Source organism: Podarcis melisellensis (genome assembly GCF_964234715.1).
Source record: "Podarcis melisellensis genome assembly, chromosome: 2".
Lineage (NCBI taxonomy): Eukaryota > Metazoa > Chordata > Lepidosauria > Squamata > Lacertidae > Podarcis > Podarcis melisellensis.
In genome coordinates this window covers 19,465,499-19,482,936 of record NC_138529.1, presented here as the reverse complement: position 1 = coordinate 19,482,936, position 17,438 = coordinate 19,465,499, and the positions used below count along the sequence as shown (strand labels likewise).

Below are 17,438 nucleotides of genomic sequence, written 5' to 3'. Positions count from 1 at the left end.
ATGCTTTAAAAATATTATACAGATGGTATCCCACTGCTCTGCAAATGTCGAAAATGTTTTCTTCTATATTGCCCAGTTGCTGGAGGGGTTGCAATAAATTTGGTACGTATTATCATTTATGGTGGGAATGCCAGCTGGTGCAAGATTTTTGGAATTTACCGTATTTTTCGCCCTATAGGACGCGCGAACCTAGTTTTTTAGGGGGGGAAATCAAGGGGGGGGAAATTATTTTTCCCCCCAGGCGTGGGGCTGGGGTGGGGGAGGCCCGAGCTTCCCCCGACCCCAGTCCCCAAACAGGCAGCTCTCTGCAAGCCGTGGGAGCCCAGCGCTGGATCCCGCTGCTTGCTGAGAGGTCTGCGAAGCCTGGACGCGCTGAGCTCAGCGCGCACAGGCTTCGGCATGCAGGCAACTCTCCGCAAGCAGCGGGAGCGCTCCCGCTGCTTGCGGAGAGGTCCGCGAAGCCTGGAGAGCGAGAGGGGTCGGTGCGCACCGACCCCTCTCATTCTCCAGGCTTCAGCGAAAGCCTGCATTCGCCTCATAGGACGCACACAGGAAAGGTGCGTCCTATAGGGCGAAAAATACGGTAATTTTGACAGAAATGATAAATACTACTAAAGCTTTCCAGAATGAATACTATGGAAACACCAGAAGAATGGAAATGCAAGTCAAATAGCATCCCCAACAACCAGAAACTCAAAGAAGCACAGAAACGCAGTTAATCTCCACCCAGAGAAACTTGTGTTTCAGTGCATTTTATCATTATTTCAGTGTTTTGGAAGTTGGGACTCCTTCCCTTCTAATGCAGAATGTTCATGCAGTCAGGTTACAAAAATGCTAGCTTTTTCTATCCCCCACATTCTTCCTTAAATGTAAGGACAGGAGGAAGAGGCCAATGCACCAAGGCAGTTGTAATGTACTTTGCAAGATTGAAAATGCTGTATTGGGGGGGGGGGGGATATTTGGCATATTCAGATAAACCACGTCTTGACATTCAAAGCTTTTCCAAATGAGAATCTGGACGCCTTAAATATAAACTTGCACATTCAAGGGGTCGGCTACGTCATGAACACCAGCTAGAACGCAACAAAAATGCTTTCCTCATACCTTTTCAATTGAATTCTTGTTGTTAACTGCATATACTATGCAGATTACATTCGCCTGGAACAGAGAAGAAATAGCCAGATGAGAACGGTAAGGTTTTCCAAGATTTTAGCACATAGAAGAACAAATCTTAGCATACATTATGGGTGGAAATGGTAAAAGCTGTGTAACTGTAAGTAGAGGTTTACTTATGAATATGATTCAGTCGACAACTAAAATCAAGATGACACAAATAGACAATATGCATTTATCTGCATATTGGGCTGTAGTGAATGTTGTGCGAGTTGAAGACCAGTTTGCAAAACCAATCTTTCCTTTCCTGTCCAGTCCCCTGCAGTGCGTTGCATCCACAGAAAGTCTTAAGAGAAAGCCAGAAATAGGGAATCACCCAAGATGAGGTGGAGGAATCTTGCACTCTGTTGCAGCAAGATTATTCTGCCTAAAGTAGGCCAGAAACACCATTACAGTGATACCTCGAGTTAAGTACTTAATTCGTTCCTGAGGTCCGTTCTTAACCTGAAACTGTTCTTAACCTGAAGCACCACTTTAGCTAATGGGGCCTCCTGCTGCTGCCACGCTGCCAGAGCACGATTTCTGTTCTCATCCTGAAGCAAAGTTCTTAACCTGAAGCACTATTTCTGGGTTAGCAGAGTGTAACCTGAAGCGTATGTAACCCGAGGTACCACTGTAATTGCATTTATCTTTTGTTTATGGATCTCGAGCATGTGCTTCCTTCAACACTTAAGTCAGCACACAAAAAAAGCTGATGGGAAGGACTTTTTCTTCCAAAGGGTTTTGCAAAGATTTAACCAAAAGATGTTCTATGAAGGAGAAGGAAAGTATGTTTTCCACACCAGCATCTGGGTTAGCTGTGCCTAAGAGAAAAGGATTGCTTCTTATGCCTATTGGTTTGGATCACACAGAGCAATAGCTCAAGCAGAAGGCAGCCCTAATCGGTGTGCCATAGAATTGTAGAGTTGGAAGGGACCATGAGGGTCATCTAGCCCAACCCCCTGCAATACAGGAAATCTTTGGCCCAATGTGGGGCTCAAACCCACAACCCTGAGATTAAGAGTCTCATGCTCTACCGACTGAGCTATTTTATCATCATATCCTATGCCACATGGGGTGTGTCCCAAACCTTAAGAGCAATGGTGTGTGCAGGCAGTGAGAAAATTCTGCTCACAGCTTGTTGGATCCAAGCCAATATGTTCACACAGTAAAAAATGGAAAACACCAAATATTACTTCTTGCATGGTTCTGGCTTATAGGTTAGGAAATAATTTTTTAAAAATAAAAGATAAGAGCTTTGAGGTCTTGACTTGATCCAACAGCTGGCCTCAGTCAAGGCATTTCAGTTTTCAGCCTAGACACAGCCAACATGGTGTTCTCCAGATATTGCTGGAATATAACTCCTGCCAGCCCCAGCTTGTATGGCCAATGATGTTGGCCATCTCAAAGGCCCCACATTGGTTACCAATGATCTAACCCAATGGCAGGAGATAGTGAAGGAGGGAATTTTACAGTCTGAGCAAGGTAACCAGATCATTCTCTGCAGAAATCAACTTGTGCAATCTTATGAACATTACACCACACATATGCAAAAAAACAAAATAAACATCAGTCGCCTGTTATTTTAGAGGCTGCACCAATTCTCCTCACCTATGCTCCGAGAGCTATGCCACTGAATGACTCCAGAGTAAATTAAAGCCAGTCTAGCCTTTCTTAGGTGGAAATAATTTCACTCTGACACTGTTTTACAAGGCAAATATAAAACAAAGCATTTCGGCACCAAAGGCACATTTGACTCACTTGCGATATTTCATTATGGAGCTGTTCGTCACTTTGTTCGGATTCTGTGCGAAACAAGAGAAGTTTGGTTATTGTTCGTTTGCTCTGTGAGGGTGATGATTCAATCAATGAGGTATATGAAAACTGCTAATTAAGTGGAGAAGCATTTGCCAACTGGCATCAAGTTTTCAGTTAAAAATGCATTCTGTCTAAAGCTGACACATTCACCTTTCTTAAAAAGTTTTATATCGCCTCCAGCAGATACCATCATCTCCTCAGGCCATCTTTAATCAAAGACCAGGTTTCTTACATTTTTTTTTCTTTAGTAGTTTTCACAATGTTTGTGGCTACATTATGCAAGAGGATTTTTTCAGAAAGCAACAGCAATTTTACTACTGTTTTCCAACACAGCCATGAATATATGTGAATTTATGGCAGTTTTACTATTTAAAATGTGCATGGTTTTATCTCACAGCTTCATTGCACTGGTAAAATAAAGACTTGGGGCACTCTTCCTGTGTGGTTTCATCCAAAAACATGGAAATATCCTTGGCTACATGCTCTTTAGCCTTCAGCTCCCACAGGAAATCACATGGAAGTGGAAAATAATTTAGATGAGAATGAAAAGTATATACTGTCATTAGGAAAGAATGTCACAGAGAAAAGAATTCTTGCAGCACAGTCTCCAAAGCAGTTTCTAAGATGTGTTTTCCTGAATACCATCTTAAGAGCAATGCTGATACAGATGGGGAAGAATTGCTTGTTTTTCTTGCTTGAACAAGACACTGAGTTTTGGAAATGAAGTGTACAGTGGAACCTCGGGTTGCGGACATAATCTGTGACGGAGGCATGTCCGCAACCCGCAGCGTTCGCACCCTGAAGCGCCGTGTCTGCACAAGCGCCGGCGCAATTTAGCGCTTCTGTGCATGCGCGAGCGGCAAAACCCGGAAGTAACCCGTTCCGGAACTTCCGGGTTTCCCACGGTCCGCAACCCGAAAACACGTAACCTGAAGCTTTCGTAACACAAGGTATGACCGTATAGGAAAGACAACCGAAAACTTTACAAGTTCAAGAAAACTGTCAGGCAAAAGCTCTGTTTGCATGGTTAACTGGAACAAGTTTGGACACTGGGATTTGCAAAGCCATAGCTTTAAGGCATCTCAGTTAGTCCTACATAATCCTGGCTAGGCTGTAAGCCTCACACTGGGCCCCCAAGTACTGCTTGGGGTTGTGACACAGAAACTTGTGATTATCTATAGCAGGGCTATACCTTTAAAACTAGCTAACCACAGTGCTTGAGAACACTTTCGCACGTAGCCAGATAATGAATTTTAGCTATAGCCAAAAAGTTATTCCATTCTATTTACATATATACAGCTGGCCCTCCTCGAGAACAAGGGAGAGCGTAAAGTTAGTCCTTGACTCACAGGATGGTACTCTGTACATGTGCACCTCAACTTTCATTCTGATGTTTCCATGGAAGGATCACGCTGCTTTGAATTTTGCATCATCCTCCACACTTTTCAGAACCTGCTAAATTTCACTATTCAAATAGTTACCGGAGTACAAATGATCCTACAAATGGAACACCAAAACAGTTAAGAAAAACACAAGGGCTTGCTTCACTCAGACAAAAAGCAAGGATGGAAATCCTGCTAAGATGGCTGAGAGCTGAACTTCTCCAGATTTCATCCATAAATTCTCTCACTTCAAACACTCCCGTGATGAGACAATATAGTTGTCAGAGCACTGCTAGAATGGAAACACTGTGTGATATCCAAAGAACATGTTCCTCTTGGGCAATGTAACTTTTATCTCCTGCATCCACCTATAGCTGTTCCCAGGGTTCTTCCAAACCTCAAGAGCAGATCTGAGGAGGGCGTGCCGGGCGGAGGGTTCTGTTGCGCTAGTGAAAATCCTTGCGCTGATGCAACGAGTTAGTTGGATACCACCCACTTCTCTCAATAAAGCACAAGGGTTTACAGTGCATGTACAAATAGGAAGCATTGCTATTCAACCAATTAAAAAAACACACTTGATTTACTCCAAGTATTTGGCAGAAGCTAATGCAGTTCTGCACCTAGCCAGATGTACATTACATCCATCTTAAATACCAGGTACCTTGGTAGCTGCAGGCAGGCAGAGAAGCAGCCAGGCACTCTATACCTGGAAGATACTCTAAGAGTTGCCAGGAGCCTTCTCAGCAATCTTCCTGTCCAAGATCTTCCATCTCAACTACCGCATGAGTACAGGCAGCTTCCAAAGAGCACAGACCATATTTCAGGGTAGCTAAGCGACTACTTCCATTTATGTAACAACAACAACAATTTTTGAACTGTCTTCCAAACACATTTCAAAGAGATTTATAAAAACAGCTAAGAGAGTTTTAAAACCAGTAAAAAAACACAACTAAAGATGGGTTTAATAACAATACAAAATGTACACCTAAGCCAGGTATCTTTTCATACATCTGAATAAAGGCCTTTTAGCCCCTGGCTAAAAAATTGAGCATTTTTCATCTGTTGGGTTATATGGGTGTTAATAAGGGGAAAAGTGATGTTTGTGGGGATCATGGGAGTGTTTGGGATATTAGTTTATCAGTGGAAGGATGCATGAACTATAGAGGCAGGGAGCCTGTGTCCTCTTTTATGTGTTCATAGGCAGAGGGAGTTTCTTGGTTCTTTGGTTCTCTGTCTTGTAAATGTACTTTTCACCATCTTCCTTTATAGTGTCGGTCAATTATATTGTGATCTCTCTCACTCTCCCACCACCTTTTCGTTTTATAAATCTGTCAAATCATCAGATCCATTACCTGAATAATCTACTATATGGGTTGGCACTCTCTCTGGGGTAACATCAGCTGGAATGGTGATTTCTTCTGCTCGTGGAGGAACCTGCATTTGTGAAAAAGAAGCATTCTTGAAACTAGCCCAAATGCCAAAGAAAACTTGATAAATACAATCAGAAACCTTTGAAGCAAACGGAAATTTAGCTAACATATTTCAGTTCCTTAACACTTGCATGGTTTTACGGCCTCCATCAAGGAAATTCCAAGAACTTGCATATTTTGCCAAAGCCAGGTTTTGAAAGAACACTTTGTAATGAATAGTCCAATATATTTTAAATTCATTTCATGGTTTCTACACATAAACTTCAGCTATGAATCAGTTTGAAGTATTTTTGCTATGTATCTCCCTGATCAATGAACGTCACGATAAACAGGACTGAGCTATGAAATCCCACTAAATATTTAGCATATTGGCTGTTTTCTTCATTAGTCTGGAATGAGCTACAGGATGGATCACAATAATGCTGTTCTCAGACCAGTCAGTGACTCTTCCAAGTCTTTCACCACCTCTATATCACCATGGAATTTATTATTTACAGAATTTATATACTGCCCTTCTTTTGAAGAAATCTCAGGGTGCTGTACAAGAAAATATCAGAACAAAAACACATTAAAACAGCAAAGTATGATACATTTTTTTAAAAACCAAATTACATCAGCAACCCCCATCCATGATAGCAAAAACCAGTCAATAAAAGTCATCACTAAAAGCTGGGTAGTGAAAGTTCAGCAAATGCTTGGGTGAACTGGCGCTCATTCAACCCAGCATGCTGACAGATTTTATCCTAATGGGAATTATACTAGTATCACCGTGCAGGCTGGTGAATGAAATCGATTGCCAAAGCCAGCAGACAAACGATCAACTTGAAATGCATAAAACAGTAGCAGTGCACCCTAATGGCATAAAGTCCTTTGCATTTTATTTTGTTTTGTGTTTGCAAACATCCTTCCGACAGCTACTGATCTTTATTATAACATATTTTAATACCTATGTTAGAGTTTTAGGTGTTTGCAGAGGAGAGAGAAGAAAAGCAGAGTTGGGTCTGGGTATCTGACTAACAGAGCTTGTGGAAGCTGACATTTTTGCCCCATCCTCAGAACTTCCCAAACAACCTTCCCCTTGTGACTGGCTGCAGTACAGGGGGAAGATGGCTAAAAAAGGAGGCAGAGGCTGTTCACATCATCATCCGTGAGTGGAGCTGAAGGTGTCTCTGCCTCGTTTTCTGCCACCTGCCCCTTACCTGTTCAGTCTTCCATGCCAACTCCCCCCTCATCAACAAAGTTCATCTGCCCCTTGGGGGAAATGTCAGCTTCTGCCACAACTGCGTTGTGTGGGCAAATCTCCAGATTCAATCCTTCAAATTCCATAAAAACAATACAGTGGTACCTCGGGTTAAGTACTTAATTCGTTCTGGAGCTCTGTTCTTAACCTGAAGCTGTTCTTAACCTGAAGCACCACTTTAGGTAATGGGGCCTCCTGCTGCTGCCGCGCCGCCGGAGCACGCTTTCTGTTCTCATCCTGAAGCAAATTCTTAGCCTGAAGGACTATTTCTGGGTTAGCGGAGTCTGTAACCTGAAGCGTATGCAACCTGGAGCGTATGTAACCCAGGGGTACCACTGTAACTGCATAATGCATTGTTTGATTTTATGATTTTTCTACTTCTTTTATGGGACTTAAAAAAATAACACTTTCCCTAATGGAATTATTGATTATCATGCAAACTGTTCATGAAACTGCAAAACACCTGGAGGGTGCTGTTGCTCAGGAAATGAACACATCTTACCTCTTCGGGAAATTCTTCACTGACAAGAGACATAATAAGTGACGTCTTCCCAACTCTGGCTGTGAAATTTGAACACACAAAAATTAGCAGAGGATTTCCATAACAACACATCTTATTTTGGCAGGCGGCCAGAGTGTCATGAAGTTTTATTTGAACTGACCAGCAACAAATCTGTAGTGTAGACAAGCCCTGCTTGAAGAAAAGATTCTTCTTCTTTTTAAGTGACAGATACAAAAATAAAATGAACAGGGGGCATGGATGATTTCTAGGTGCCTTAGCACAATCCACATAAACAGAGCATCACAGGGGAAAGAAAGAAACATTCCTGCTTGAGTATAAAGCAAACACTACTCTGTCAAGAACAAAACCCTCGCATTCCCTGAGTTCTGAGTTTAATTTAACAATTGACAAATTAGAGTTTGTCTTACTGAGTGACTATTTTGAAGTCTACTTGGCTTCAGGGATAGTGACCAGCCCTGTCTTCAGGTTTGCAGAAGTTAAATTTTGCCTGCTTCAACACTAGAGAATGGAGTAAATGGCTTTTCAACGAATGGCAAATTATTATATTTTGGTGCAAAGTTAAACTTTAACAATAAGCAGTACCAAATCTGAACAAATCCTGTGAGAAATACACCAGGGTAAGCATGCAGAATTTTGACTCTTTTTAGAAAGTGACAGTAAGGCAGGTACTTGGAAAGCCCTTGTCATGTCACGATGCACGATGCACGTTTCAACACAAAGACTTCCACACAACCGGGACAGGATGAGTCCCAGTTTCTGGACGTCTAATAGGGCTGTGGACAAAACTGGTTCTGTAGCATTTTGCACAAGCAGAGAAAGGGCGAAATGTGGCTTGGGTGCAGAATTCAGCTTTCTCAGCATCTCAATCTTCATTTGATGAAATGGCGAAGTGTGTGTGGGGGGGAGACAACTTGTATTTTAGTCTTTGAATTTCCAAGATAAGCTTGAAAGTATGTGGATACCACCTGACGAAGTCTCAGAAGGCAAAGGGGTTCTAAAATACGCTTTCCAGTGGTGGGGCTTCAATGCCCTGGATAGCTCATTCTTTCTCCAGCTAAAAACAGAGTTATTAATTAAAAATTAAAAATTCAGAATCATGCTAACCAAGGCATTGTGCAGCTTGCATAATTTGCACAATCCAAACAAGTAACAGAATTCAGATTTCTTGGTGTATTACAGCCATACCTCATGTTGCATTAGGTTCATGCTGCTTCTTTTCAACTTGCGAGCGTGACAAACCCGGAAGTCTATACTTCCGGGTTTCACCGCGTGTGCAGAAGCGTTCTGTGCGCTTTGCGCATGCACAGAAGCACCGCTCTAGTTGCGGACTTTTCGGGGTGCGAACAGCACCCAGGAACAGATCGTGTTGGCAACTAGAGGTACCACTGTATTATTAGTTTTTGTTCTTAGTGTAGGAAACACAGTGATAGTGAGAAGGCACAGACAACTCCATGGCCCATTTGACCTTTATATGATTTCTATACTTTTAACTGAATCGTAATTTTTAAGACAACAAATATTTGGAGCTTCATAATACTTTTGGGTGGCACTGTGGGTTAAACCACAGAGCCTAGGGCTTGCTGATCAGAAGGTCGGCAGTTCGAATCCCCGCGACGGGGTGAGCTCCCTTTGCTCAGTCCCTGCTCCTGCCAACCAAGCAGTTCGAAAGCACGACAAAGTGCAAGTAGATAAATAGGTACCGCTATGGCAGGAAGGTAAAGGGTGTTTCCGTGCACTGCTCTGGTTTGCCAGAAGCGGCTTAGTCATGCTGGTGACATGACCCGGAAGCTGTATGCCGGCTCCGGCGGCCAATAAAGCAAGATGAATGCCGCAACCCCAGAGTCATCTGCAACTGGACCTAATGGTCAGGGGTCCCTTTACCTTTAATACTTTCGGGAGTAATACCTTTGTACAGTATGGACTTTCTCCTCTAAAGAATCTTGTGCAATTCTTCTCTATTACCAACATTTATCCTCTCTGTGTGATATTTCGCCAGAAGATTACAGCACGTGCCTCTCAGCTGATGCTGCCTTTCGAGTTTAAATAAAAGCTTCTTTCAGCAAAATCTTCACAATGAATTTTGGCATCAATTACATTATGTTTTGGGATTGGCTAGGATCACAGTATCAGGGATAGTTAGGTAGTTAATTATATCCTGGCCCAAAGTACTATTGAACCAAGCATTAGGTTACAAAAATCGCCACAAAATCAATTCAAAGTAATTCATAAACTTTTCAATATAGAATTATGAAAATCAAACAACACAGAGCTTTGCCTGAAACCTCCCATTCCAGCTGTCCTTACTGCTGGCAAATGCAGAGCTATGCCTTGGAGGCATCTTCTCCTCCATTGTTTCACAGCAGGGATGGAAAACCTGTGTTGGACTCCATCAGCCCCACCCAGCAAGCCCACTAGTCAGGGATGATGAGAGTTGTAGTCCAACAATATTTGGAGGCTTACAAATTCCACATCCCTTCTTTAAAGGCATTACTCTGCCCCCATCCCTGGTGACACAGCTTTTTCCACCTCGGGTCTCCAATAAAGATCTGCCCTGCTGCTGCTTCTTAACCATTTCTACCCCCCTTTCCTAAAATCTGATCCTCTCTCTCTTCAGGCGTGGGGAATGCCCCTGCTTCTCACACTACTGCCTAATCTGCTCTCCTTCCTTCAGCAATGTCAGTCTCCTTCAGAGCTACATCTTCTCAAATTTCTTTCAATTAAATTCCTAGACACCCATTAGGAACCAGATGTTAGATCCCCAGACAAGTAAGGCAGCTAGTTTCTGAAGTACTTATTCAGTCAGGTCAGCACATTATTCTTATCAGAAACACTAAGAGGATGAGCAGATTTTGTGCCTGGAAATGCGCCATGTTTCTGGAACACATTTGATTTGATCCATGTTTTAAAAAGGATGCTATAATAAAAAGGCTGCATTAATTTGAAAAAAAGGTGAAGTAGCACAGAAAAATGGTAGACTATTGGAAAAAAAGAAAGCAGGTCAGCTTTAAATTTGCAAACGTGAACTATAATAGGTCAGGAATAGAGAGCTTTCTTCACAAATCAGTAGTTCCTTATTTCGAACATGGAGCCACAGAGACCTACATAACAAGCAGTGTCAGAAACTCAGATATATGAGCTAACGGCCAAATGGTTCCTTACGCTAGGCTTACAGTTGCCAAAACGGAACACCTAGCTGCCATTTAGGGGCTAGATGCCTTGAAAGTTGCATTTTTCAATATGGCTTTTTGGTTCCTGAAATTAATTCTGATTGTGCAGATAAAATGGAACAGCCAGAATTCTACAGGATGTGTTGCTAGTGTGTGAAACAGTCCAGATCCAAGGTTCCCCAGGCATGCATCTTCACTTGGTTGCAAAGTGGCAGATAGTCAGGTGTAAAATACGCCTGGCCTATTTAGAATGCTGATAACAAGACTTGCAGAGACACAGGTGGCACAGTGGGTTAAACCACAGAGCCTAGGACTTGCCAATCAGAGGGTCAGCAATTCGAATCCCCACGATGGGGTGAGCTCCTGTTGCTCAGTCCCTGCTCCTGCCAACCTAGCAGTTCGAAAGCAAATCAAAGTGCAAGTAGAGAAATAGGTACCGCTTCAGCGGGAAGGTAAACGGCGTTTCCGTGCATTGCTCTGGTTTGCCAGAAGCAGCTTAGTCATGCTGGCCACATGACCTGGAAGCTGTACGCCTGCTCCCTCAGCCAGTAAAGCGAGATGAGCGCTGCAACCCCAGAGTCAGCCACGACTGGACCTAATGGTCAGGGGTCCCTTTACCCTTAAACAATACTTGCAGGATGAGTTCTTCAGCTAAACTTTTACTACTCCCTTTTTGGGCCCAACTCCCTTTATACTGGTAGCATTTACTGTTTCTAGAAACACTATTTCAACAAAATCCAGCAATGTACAAAAGTTAAGCAAATGCAGCATGTAGTCATGAAGCCTTGGTGTGAATTTTATGGAGTTCACCAACAATGCTATGCGTCACAGCTGCAGAAATAAACTCAGCATCAACTATGGCTATTAGAGAATACTGGAAAAGTAGGAGAACCACCAGGATATAAAATAATATGTATACTTAGGCCAAGTGCACAAGAGTCTACCAGATAGGAGTTGGCCACAGAAGCCTCTGTTTTATGTAGAAAGCCTCTAGGTTCTCACACACAGACCCCAAAAGACCAAATTTAACCCCCTCCAGTCATGATCTGGCAAATGTGAAGGGCAGAAGGGTACAGAGTGAGATGTGCATCAGTAGGGGAAAGAAGGCAACTGAATGGCTCTCCTCTCCCCCCAAAAAATGTTTTAGCTGTTCTGCCCAAAAGGTGTTCAGGTGTTCAAGATGAATTACAAGCAGTACTTAACAAGACTTCTGCAATTCTAACTGTTGTCCCCCCCCCAAATAATCTTTTATACAAAACCTGTTGCTGCTGGGGGGGGGTCTCTTGCTGTTTGTTTTCTCAAAAGCAGAATCATATAGGACATTATCTCCTGTGTAGAAAGTGCTTCTTTAGCCTTTATGCCGGATTTGGAGAAGGTTTAAGCGCTTGCAACATTAGGCAAACACAGTTTGTCTATGTTGCATAATGCATTATTTTTTATTTGGTTCAGAATGCTTCCCTGTGGTTTTGGGGAAATGAGGGAGAGGATGAAAGCAAAGCAAGGGATAATTGAGGCAATCCTCCTATGCTGATATATGCCACCAGTTTTAATTCAGGTGATCTTTTATGGCTGTTACTTTGGGACACTTTTGTCTACGCATGAAGAGCTCCAGTACTACTTCTTAAACCTGGACTGAGAATTTGCTTGTTTGATTCTATTTTAACTCTGGGGAAACAGCTTTATATATACCAATTAGTGTTACACCTCAGAGCTTTATGACGGTGTGGTATTTAACCTACTTTTTGTGTTTTCATGTACGACAGAAAAGCCTGCTTCATCATGCCACTTAAAATAGCATTCTGGAGTTTTCCTGCAAATTACTGAAGTTTAATGGCCATCTTGTTCTCCCTTCCCCCACCAAAACAAAGACTTTATCGCAAAAAAGAAGTAAGAGAAGGTCCCTGAAATGAAAACATGGTGCAAGTCAGGGGGCCTGAACTCATTTGAGTATTCAGACAGAGGTTTCTCCTTATCACAGGTTACAGAGATGTGAAGCAAGCTTTGTTTGTTTTTTAAAGGTTCAGTATGAAAACAGGAATAAGTTCCTGAAAAACCATACGTGTTGTAGACAGACAGCACCACCCACAGCAACCCCATAACTGCTCCTATCTGTAATGCACTGCAGGTGAATACAGGGCCAATATTGGCTGAACACCATAGAAGTTATATGCTATGCAAGGGTCTGATGTGCTGAAAGTGCATATGATCCGTCCAGAGTGCTATCTGCAGAATTCTTACTTGTGACCTTATAGGAAGAAAGTGATGGAAAACTGCAACTATCTTAACAGGAGATTCAAAATGATTTTTAATATATGGCACCTTTGCTCGGACCTCTAAAAAGGGTCACCCTGCTGCTAGAAATAATCACACTATTCATTTTGTATTTGATAGCCAAAACTGTTACAATAGGATGTTAAAACTCCTTACAATGGGAAAACAGTAGCTAAGAGTTGGGCAAGTTCCTCTTGATGTCAGTTTTGTTTAAATAATAGTAGTAATTTATTATTATTATTATTATTATTATTATTATTATTATTATTAATACCCCACCCATCTGGCTGGGTTTCCCCAGCCACTCTGGACAGCTCCCAACAGAATATTAAGAACACAATAAAACATCAAACATTAAAAACTACCCATCTTTAACAGTTCATACATACTCCTACTTATTTCAATCATAACGCAAAAAAAACCAGTGTCCCTGCAAATCTGGATTAGTAATATAGCTGAAGACCTCAATTTCAGTAATAATCATCATAATTTTATTATTTTTACCCCTCCCATCTGACTGGGTTGCCCAAGCCACTCTGGGCAGCTTCCAACAAATCTAAAACCATAATAAAACAACAAACATTAAAAACTTCTCTATCCAGGAAACAGTAATAGTGAAATAAAGAATTATTTGGCTTAATACCACACACAACCAGTAAATCTCAGTTCCTTTTCCATTTCAAAATCCCGTTGCCTTTAAACTAAGTAAAGTTATCCCATAACTGTCTGCCATAAACACCAGGGATTGAATCCAATGGTGCCTTTAGGGGGTGAAACCGTACATTAAAGTCTCACTTAAAGAAAGGTTGCTTGTACATTTATATGAAGGCAAGTTTATTTGTTCAAAACTTTTAACTAGCTACAACTGCACTGAAATTGGGGGGAAAACTGTTTTCTAGACGGAAGGGTATCGTAATGCCGTTCTCAAAATACATAATACACACACTTTTTGGCAAGGCAGACTTTAATCCTCAAGCAAAAACCAAAGAGCAGCTGTAAGAAAATAATATGATGCCTGGTTTGACTGCATCCAAAAGTGAGCACATCTATACAATGATGCCAGAACTCATTTTAAGTAGACGTCATGTTCTACATAAAGCAGCATATATAGTTTAATAATAATAACTGGAACACACCCACAGCCCTTTCACAATCTTAAAACGCCAACTATCTTCAGCTGACTGGGCTCTACATCTCTGCTTCTACTGGTCAAGAAGCAGTGCAATATGAATTCAAATAAATATCCAGCAAGACAACTCAGAATCTCAATTATCTTCAGTATGAGTACAGATTGTTGCCATTAAAAATGAAAAATAAAAATAAAAATTTAAAGTTATATTTAAATGCGGTGTGGGCATATGGAGAGCTGGGGGAAAGAGGTAGAATGTACTGCATGTCATACATATTATTCAAAAGGGGGAAATAATATCAAAAGATATACCTGCTTATTGCAGAACTGCAAGTTTTGACTTTTCCATGGTACAACTTAATGTGTTATGGAAATCCAGCGTAACTGGAATCCACAGCAGAACATCAAAGTGAGCATGTATACTGCAGGCCATTACATATCTACAAATCCCACGCATGATCACAGTAGGAGAGCTCTAAGGAGCACTCTAAACTTTACAATTCAAGAATAATTCTACAAAAAACAATGCAATTTGAAGGCAATACTGCCTGATATTAGTCCCTCAAATCAAATTTCAGGAATGAATTCACAATCAAAGGCAATACACCCACCCACACCCTGGACTCATTAATACACAGAACAATGCCAGACATCTTTATTTCCTGGAAAACATGCAGAGGATTGTAAGTCAAAGTCATATATAGTTGTGCCATTTTTTACTTTCCCAATATCCTTCACAAATTAGCACAAAAAGCAACAAATTAAAATAGCGCACTAGTCAGGAAATCCTTGCATTAAGGGAAAGTTGAATTAGGTAGTAGCTGTTTAGCCTACGGACTGGTTAGGCTGCCTGTTTATCTTATACAGCTTCACAAGAATACATTCTTTGCAGATAACGTATTTTTTATCACAGGGAAACACGACATTATTTGCATACGTTTGTGGAACTGCTTTAAAAGTCATCAATCACAAATTTTCAAGACAGCTGTTAAGCAGAAGGGATATTCATAACAGACTGCCACTTTCAAACAAACTTTATAACCATCTGCATTTTGATTCAGCATGAGTCAGTAATGTGTCAGGTAGAAATCACAGACTGAGCTAAGGCTAAGTTTAAATAACGAATGAAAGACTATCTATAGCAATATTTCCCAGTGTGAGACAGCTGACCTATTGGAGAGGAAACTTGGTGAGGAATATTGCGAAGAATTACTGCTGTCAGACTTCCTCACAAGACACTACTGACTGAAGATGCTTGGTCTGACAGCAAGAATATGAAGACAGAAGAAGCGCTGGAATACACAAATAAATACAATGCCCCACCACACCAAAGTAAAAATTGAAACACTAGTCTTTCCCCCGCCCCAGCGGGTAGAACAGATTGTAAAAGGGTTACTTCACTTCCCAAACACTTAGGAACATAGGAAGCTTCCCTGTACAGATTCAAGCCATTGGTCCACCTAGGTCAGGAGCAGGAAGGTGGGTGAGGGGATATTGCCGAACTACAACTCTCATCAGCCCTAGCAACAATGGCAAATGGCAAGGGATGATGGGAGTTGTAGTTCAGCAATATGAGGAAGGCTAAAGGTTCCCCAGCCTGGTCTACACTGACTGACTCTTGAGTTTCAGGCAGGGGCCACTCCCAGGAGTACCAGAAGATACTGGGAGTTCAACCTGCAATCTTCTGTGCGCAAAGAAGCTGTGCTAAGGCCCTGTAAATTCCAAAGAGTGAACCACTAAAAAAAAAGTTAGAAAATTATTCCCTAACTTCCTACTCTGAAAAGCAACTGTTTTATTTACCTCTCCTTCCAGGATTTATGTTGGGGGGGGGGCAGGACACCCACCTGTCATCCTCCTCTGTCTGGCTCTATGCAGCACATTCGGAATGAAATGTCTCAACAGCAGTTGTTTTAAATTTTCTTTCGACTCCAAGAAAAACCCGCCAACATCTTTCTACGATTCCTACTTTGGGTTAAGTATTTTATTCACTTATTTACTTGATTTAACGGGGCGCCGGCCATGCCCATGTTCCTTATGTGCCACCCACTTTTTGCCCTGTTCCTCAGCCATCATTCCCTCCCCCCCACTGCCCATTTGACCAGCCTCTCCTCATCCTTTCCTTGCCCGAGTCCTGCAAAACTTTCTTTTTCTGCATCTTCAGCCTCCCTTCGTGCTCTTTCCAACCCACCTCCCGTCCTTTTTAGATATCCCCACCCCCCAAAAAAAAAACACACACACCCGTTTGTCCCAGGCGCCTGTTTTCCTGGACTCCCTCTTAAGAAAGGTAAGCCTTTCCCTTGCCCAGAAAGACAGAAAAATCTTCCATAAAAACGATTTTTGGAAAAATAAAAAAGCCACGTGCGCCCCAAACTCCGCAGCGCCCTCCCTTCTTCGCCCCCTCCCCGTTTACTGGCCATGGGGGGGGGGGGAGAAACGGCCGTTGACCTGCGCCTCCTCCCCCCCTCGCGCCCCCTCCCCTCACAGCCTTGACCTTCCCTCTCCCCTCAACTCACGTTCTCCCACCAGCAGGATCCTCACGTCCTTCTTCATCGCCCCGCTCCTCTCTCTCTCTCCCGCCGGGCCCTCGCAAGCCGGGGGCCCCGCTCACATGAGGCCGAAGGGAGGGAAGGGGGAAGGCGGAGAGCCCCGCGGCCTGCTGAAACCTCCCGCCCTCTCTCGCCTCAGCCAGCAACCGGCTCCTCGTTGACTCCGCCGCCCCGCTCGCAACCTTCCCCCCCTCCGCGGCCCATAGAGATGGGGAGGGGCGCCGGCGGCCGGGCTAGAGTGACAGGGCGGACAGGAGGAAAAGGGGGCCGAGCTTCCGGTGGCCGCCATTGGAGGCCGCCGCAATGCCTCCGCCGAGGCCGTGAGGGAGCGTTGCCGCTCTAGCCATGCCGAGCTCTATGGTGAAAGGCCTTGTGCAGTATGTTGCCGTCGGGCGCCTTCAAGTCTATGAGCCTAGAGCGGCGGTACCCCGCTTCGTTTTCGCGACGGGAGTGGAAATGAATTCGGCGCGGGAAGCTGCACCCAAAGGGTTACGGGAGCGAGGGGATTAGAGGGGCGCTTCCGGTTGTCAGTTGAACGAGCGAGGTAACCCGTGCGAAGAAATAGGAAGAGATTTGGATGTGCAACGGCTCCCTAGCCTGCAATATTCTTCTTACAGAGAAACACAAAGGCTGAATTAAGAGGGTCACTCACACACACCTTCCTCCAGTTTTCCAATGCTTTTTTTCTAAAAATGTTTAGGGGTATTCTCATTTTGACTCAAGAAAATCACCATTTTCCATTTCAAATTGGGGGAAATAAATATAGTAAATGGACAAAAG

At 42.9% G+C, this 17,438-nt stretch overlaps 1 protein-coding gene across 4 annotated transcripts in view; it reads right to left on the bottom strand.

The window, feature by feature from the left end:
- RHOT1 (ras homolog family member T1) overlaps nt 1-16,930 on the bottom strand; it is a 51,649-nt gene extending 34,719 nt beyond the window's left edge. Inside the window, exons 1-5 of one of the 4 annotated variants that reach the window (XM_081898637.1) lie at nt 16,626-16,930; nt 7,525-7,583; nt 5,705-5,786; nt 2,914-2,957; nt 1,105-1,158 (exon numbers count right to left, since the gene is read on the bottom strand). In XM_081898637.1, coding sequence (XP_081754763.1) covers nt 1,105-1,158; nt 2,914-2,957; nt 5,705-5,786; nt 7,525-7,583; nt 16,626-16,662 — 276 coding nt within the window. In that variant the 5' untranslated portion in view covers nt 16,663-16,930. The remainder of the gene's footprint in view (nt 1-1,104; nt 1,159-2,913; nt 2,958-5,704; nt 5,787-7,524; nt 7,584-16,625) is intronic. The other 3 variants (XM_081898639.1, XM_081898638.1, XM_081898640.1) reach the window with 3 other exon arrangements.
- Between the last annotated feature and the right edge of the window lie 508 nt (nt 16,931-17,438).